Here is a 6,612-nt window from a genome sequence, read left to right as displayed (position 1 = left end):
AAAAAAAATACCACTAGCCGGGCGAGGTGGCGGGCGCCTGTAGTCTCAGCTACTCTGGACGCTGAGGCAGGAGAATGGCGTAAACCCGGGAGGTGGAGCTTGCAGTGAGCTGAGATCCGGCCACTGAATTCTGAACTCCAGCCTGGGCGACAGAGCGAGACTCCGTCTCAAAAAAAAAAAAAAAAAAAAAAAAGAGAATTTCTTGGCTTTTGATTTAAGATAGAGGCTAGAGGCATTTTTGTATTTAAAAAGTAATAGTCTTTCTTATTTTTCTAAGAGTTTTTTTAAGTCAGGAAATACTTGATTAATTTTATTAAATATAGTTTGTACAGTGTATTAAGGTTATTGTATCATTCTTTATGAGTTTTGCATTTTGAAGTACAAGTACTACTAACATAGTGGGACTACATGGGGCAGAATTAAGATGAATACACACAGTCCTCACCACATTATATTATATGGTGCTTTTGTGGACAGCAATTCTAAACTTGAAGTACATGTTAAAGCCTTGATTGACTGATTAATTTTGTTGTTGTTGTTGTTGTTGCCCAGGCTGGAGTGCAATGGCACAATCTTGGCTCATTGCAACCTCCGCCCTCCGGGTTCCAGCGATTCTCCTGCCTCAGCCTCCCCAGTAGCTAGAATTACAGGCATGTGCCACCATGCCTGGCTAATTTTGTACTTTCAGTAGTGACGGGGTTTCTCCATGTTGGTCAGGCTGGCCTCGAACTCCCGACCTCAGGGGATCCACCCGCCTCGGCCTCCCAAAGTGCTGGGATTATAGGCATGAGCCACCGTGCCCAACCACTCTGATTAGTTTTTTTTTTAATTGAGCATATATATATATATATATATATATGAAAATGAGAAATTTGAGCATGTGTGGGTGAGAAATGAGTATGCAGATGTTGCTCAAAACTCTGTACATGCTCAAAGTAGAATGAACTCACAAATACCCTACTAACACTTAGCTTTTATATGGCTGGTCTTCAAAGTAGGGTGTGTGCAAGTTGATTTATTGGGGTAAGAGGAAGAGATTAGAATGTCTATTTTGTATCTCATTCTTTAAACTTTTAATTTGTTATGGTAAAAAAGACATTCTAATCTTTTCCCCTTACCCCAATAAATCAACTTGCACACACCCTACTTTGGAGACCACTCGTATAAAAGACAAGTATTAGTGGGATATTTGTGGGTTCATTCTACCTTGGGCACATACAGAATTCTGTGCAACATCTGCACACTCATTTGAATTTAAATATACAGAATTCAAAATGCCCTATGAAGCTTAACGAAGAATTTTTAAACTAGTAGGACAAAGCTCAATAATGGTAAAAGCACACAAACCTACACACACACACACACACACACACACGGAAAAACAAGTTATTCAACTTTGCCTGACTTGGGGTAAGTTATGTAGCTTCCTTGGGACTCAGTTTCCTCATTACTAAAATGACAGGGTTGGGCCAGATGCTCGCCAAGCCTCTTCCTGCACTGACATTTTGTGATAGCAATGACCCTGTAGGGAGTATCAGGTTATGGGAGAAGCAGATCTACGTGTCAGTCAGCAGGACAGCTCTGTTATTAGAAATCAAGCAGAGTGCAGTCCTAGGACTGATGACCAGGAGTCCAGTTTGCACAATCCTGGCTGTCTCCAGAGGCAACCCTAGTACGTCATAGCAATGGAACATGAAGAGGTGGAGATCTTTCAGAGTGATCAGAGAAAGGATTAAAACCTTTTAAAATGGGTCCTCTGGGGAAAAGTTACAGAAATGGGATTCCTTGGGCACATTAGGACACAGTAAGACGGACTGAGCTCCGAGCTCCAAGCTCCGAGCTCTGAGCATCTCGTGGTTGAGCAGCTTGCTTTATACTGATTGTGACAGTCTTGGGCAAAGCTCTTTTTGTTTCAAGGAACAGAGACCTACCCAGGCTAGCTCACAGAAATTCACAGCTAGGAACACAGGAGTAACTAGGACTCACAGGAATAGACATGCTATCAGGACCTTGGCCATCTCCTGGGGACTTTATGTTCTAAGCATTCTCTCTCTGAGCCTCTGATTCGTTCTCCACTCCCCACTTTGTACTCTGAGTTTCCACTTCTCTATAAGATCAGCTCACAGATGGACATCATGGCCCCACTCCACGCTATGCATGACTTTTCAGCCTAAGTGTCCATTGGCCATTAGCCCCTTCTTTCCGTTTTCAAGTCTAGATTCCCCTGAAAACAAGGTATTTATCTTACTTAACCTTATCTTTTTGTGCCATGCCACATCAATCATTGGTCATCATTGGTTAGCCAATAGATGGGTCATCCTTGGGTCAAGTGCCCACCCCTGGTCCAGTCATGTGTGAAGAGGGGAGGTGGGTCACATGCTCTCAGACAGGGCTGTATGGGCCAGATTTCCTCCAATCATGGGGGGAGCAGATTGGCCATGATGAACACCTTCAGCAAAGAGACCAACTGTCTTTTAAGCTGATACTGATATGAGAACAAAATCAGTCTGACCCTGAGCCTTTATACAGGAGTAAGATGTAATAAAACTTCTCAAGACACCCTTTGAAATAAGGTGAGAGTCCTTCTGCCTTAAGACATGCTGACCAAGGGCTGCCTCGCTGTGGTGGCAGCCTGGGCTGCAGGGCTCCTGAGAGCCACCTCTTGGCGCATTGGTCTGGGAGACTCTAAAGTCACTCCCCCCACAGAGCCTAATTACTACATCAGAAATGTCTGATCTTTGCTGATGGGTGGTTAGTTATTTGAGGGATTTACAAAGCACTAATTCTGATTGACCACAGAAAGATTTTCCCTGCTTAACAAGAAGATGCTAAAAATTACCCAAGGACCTCTGCACCTTCCTGGACTGGCTTGACCTATTTTCATCCATTTTGAACATCCAATTTCTATCTGCTTCTCTGAACCAACTCACAACCCAGTGCCTCTGAGTGACTGACTTTTCATTCCTTGATCCTACATGTGACTCTTCTGCTCAGCATCCTGCCTAGAATCCCCAGTATCTTATAGGACACAGAAAATGGTACTTTAATGAACAAGTGGGCAGGGTGATTATCTATGGTCTTTTGCCTGTGCTGGGCTTAATCACTGTACCAGCCTCACACATAGGTGGGCAAAAACTCAATTACCTCAAATGCAAGGGCTTTGAGAACTTACACTTGAAATTAGAGTGAGGATCTATCTACCCCAAACAAAGTTACTCAGACACTTCATTACCTAAAATCAGACCAGAACCTGAGGATGAGCCAAGAGATGTCTAAGCAGCCAACATTATCTACAGAGGACCATATTGTTGTGTTTAAAGTAGCATCTAACTCAAAACAACTGGCTTCTCAGAGGGCTGGATGGCCTATTACCCTTTAAGAAGCCTGGATGAATCCTCTCGAAATAGGAAAAGCTAGGTTCCTTACAACCTATTTACTTTTTGTTTACACATAATTTTAGCACGTTTGCATATCTGGTTTCTCAACCCAGAACAGATTAAAAGAAGATGAGTCCTGAGGTTGCTATAGGTATGAACAAAATAGCATTCTCCCTCACAACAGGGAAAAGTAACCACTCCACAGAAAGAGATCAGAAAATGATACAAAGTAGACCCAAGAACCTCAAAGCACAACAATATGAAGAGATACAAATGGCCACGCATATCTCAAAGGTTTGGGCACTACTGGGTTAACAGCACTGTAACTGAAGTTTCTAAAAATGACCCTAAGTAGAACAGCAATGTGAAATTAAGATCAGGATATTCTATTTTAAAACCTGGTAAGCACATGACTTTTTTAAGAAAAACTTCCATCCAAAATGATGAAATGTTTACATGTGATGTTTATTTTATTTTATTTTGAGATAAGGTCTCATTCTGTCACCCATGCTGGAGTGCAGTGGAGCAATCATGGCTCACTGCAACCTCCGCCTCCCCGGGCTCAGGTGGTCCTCCCACCTCAACCTCCCAAGTAGCAGGGACTACAGGCATGTGCCTCCATGCCTGCTAATTTTTGTATTTTTATGTAAAGACAAGGTTTCGCCATGTTGCCCAGGCTGGTCTCAAACTCAAATAATCCGCCTGCCTTGGTGTCCTAAAGTGCTGGGACTACAGGCGTGAGCCACAGTGCCCAGCCACATGTGATATTTAAAAGGACAAACCTTAAGCTAGCTGGAAAGCTCCACTATCCAGAATGATGGGTTTTGTTCTGGATAACTGAGGTTTTGCTATATAGCTGAAGTCGAACCCTCCAGACCACTTCTTAAAGGACATCAGGGAACCTTGTCAGCCAGGGAAATGCCGTTGCTGTGACTTATATGCTATTTGGACGAAGCCAACAGGGGCTGAAGAAGGTTTGACTGTATTTGGTTGTAGGCTTCGCTTGGCACCGTCTCTTTAAAAGGCTGCCTGCCTTTGAACTAATCCTCTATTTATAATCCAGCTGGAGAGAGGCCTCTGCAATGTATACAGATTCCTAGAATTTACAGAGTGCTGCTCACGTAAGCCCTGAGCCCCATTCCAGAGCTTCTGCCTGGGCCCTCACTTCTCCAGCAAGGACCCTGAATCATCCCGGTGCTGTGGTAGACAGGCCGCCTGGCACGCCCAGCGCCCCCACATTCTTGTGGGGAGCACCGGGCACATCTGGGAATGGGGGCATGAGTTGGATTAGGCTCAGTAAACACCATCACTCACTCCTGATGGCCCGCACTGCTCAAAGGCTCTTTCCTAGAGGCCAAGAGTTGAGGCCTCAGGCACAGCTCACCTCTATCAGGCCGTTCCTTTCTTACAATTCATTCCCTCCCCAACACGACGCCAACTTCACATTTTCCTTTTTTCCCCCCTTGCACAAATTATTGCAAGTCATGGCAGTCTAAATATAGCCGCAGTCTGCGCTCCAGATGCCGAGGCCATGCAGCCCCGACATTCTCCTGGTGTCTTTCCAGCCACCTCTTGCTCTTGCTGTCCTTTCTCTTTTCTCACCCTTGCTTTCTCTCTGATACTGCTGCTCTCTGCCTCCCAATCTCCCCAGGTCTTTCCTGTTTTTCTGGTTCAAAGGAAAGTTCTAAAAGCAAGGCCTGAAGCCTGGACGGCCCCCTGCCCAGCCCTCCAACAGCACTAGCTGTGGGAAAGGGATCCCATCTAGAGAAGAGGCAGAAGTGCAGTGACCCCTAGGACCCTCGGCCATGCCTGCCGTGGGTTCTTGCCTAACCTTCACTTACTCGCTTTGTCCAGGAGTCGTTTATCCTCCTTCCTCCTCATCTGTTTCTTCTTCTTCGGTCCTGAACGCCAAAGACTGACTGACCACTCCTTCCATTTAATAACCTCTTGTGTTACTGGAAAATATCTATTAGGACACCCTCCAAGTCATTACTTTCTTGAAGTTAAATGATATCAATTCCTTTTGCCTTCCTTCCATGGGCTTAGGTGTCCAAAGCTTTCATCATCTGCATGGATTCTCTCTGTACCGTCTCCAAGTTGGCCATATCCCCTGTAGGAAGTAGGGCCAGACCTTGAGTCCTCTGTCCTGCTAAGGGTTTGACATCTGCTTTGTGAGCATAGTGGAGCAATTTACTGATACTTCTTTTTCTTATTATTATTATTTAAGACCTTTATTAACAGGTGCTTGCAGTTTGTTGACTTTTTTGAAAAAATCAAGTTGTCAACTTTTATTACAAATTAAAAATGAAGTTCTTAAAAATCTCAACTTGACCAGATATGAAACAATTTAAAAACCTTTAAAGGCGTATTGAGAAAAACCAGGCTTTTTTAAAAAACACGTTTGTTATTACCAAAAAGAGACGTCTTTAGGTAAAAATAATAAAAACCCCATGCTGCATAGATAATACAGATAGTTCTATTTATCTGGTCAACGGGCAAAAAGCAAGCACTTAAGGTCTTCAGCTCCAATCTTTTGTTCATTCCTTATTGCTGGAATTTCATATTTCTTCTTGTTGGATGACTAAACCGGATGATGGTAGAGATGGTAAGCCGGCATTTACTCAGCCCCGCCCTGCTCAGCCTCGGGAGCGGACGAATTCTCAGCTGGTGGATCGGCTGCTTTTGGTTCTTTGCCATCTTGTGGTTTAGGGTTTTCTGGGCGTCTGCGTCGGTAATTGAAGTTGCGGTGGTGCCGACGTTGAGGTGGCTGCTGACCTTGGGTCTCATCTCCTTGATTTTCTTTATCTTCTTCACTGCCGTCCTCTCTAGGCTGTCTTTGGCGAGGAGAGCCCCTGCGGAATCGTGGTCCATATCCCCGATACATACTCTGCCTCACTGGTCTACCTTGTTCTGCACCCTGGTTGTCAGCACCCTCCTTCACTTCTCCCTGCACAGGAGGGTTGGAATACTGTGGTCGACGCCCATAGGGTCTCCGCATGTAGTAAGGTGGGAACCTTCGCCTGCGGTAGGGCCGGCGTTGTTGGGCCTGGCCTTCGGGAGCACTCTCCGATCCCTCGTTCTTTTCCCCACTCTCACTATTCTGGTAATTTTGCTGGTAATTGCGTGGAGGACCCCTACAACGTGGATAGCGTCTATAATGGTTACGGTCTGCTGCATATTTACTGCCTTGAACTGGAACACCACCAGGACCTGTAACATTTGCTGCCTCCGCACC

At 44.9% G+C, this 6,612-nt stretch overlaps 1 protein-coding gene across 1 annotated transcript in view; it reads right to left on the bottom strand.

The window, feature by feature from the left end:
* Positions 1–5,592: 5,592 nt before the first annotated feature.
* Positions 5,593–6,612, bottom strand: part of LOC105517289 (nuclease-sensitive element-binding protein 1-like) — a 10,756-nt gene continuing 9,736 nt past the window's right edge. The window contains exon 5 of the mRNA XM_011949789.1: positions 5,593–6,612. Coding sequence (XP_011805179.1) covers positions 5,995–6,612 — 618 coding nt within the window. The 3' untranslated portion in view covers positions 5,593–5,994.

Source organism: Colobus angolensis, unplaced genomic scaffold (assembly GCF_000951035.1).
Source record: "Colobus angolensis palliatus isolate OR3802 unplaced genomic scaffold, Cang.pa_1.0 Scaffold3, whole genome shotgun sequence".
NCBI classification, from domain to species: Eukaryota; Metazoa; Chordata; class Mammalia; order Primates; family Cercopithecidae; genus Colobus; species Colobus angolensis.
Note: the sequence above shows the minus strand (reverse complement) of the source record. Positions and strands in the feature narration are given on the sequence as shown.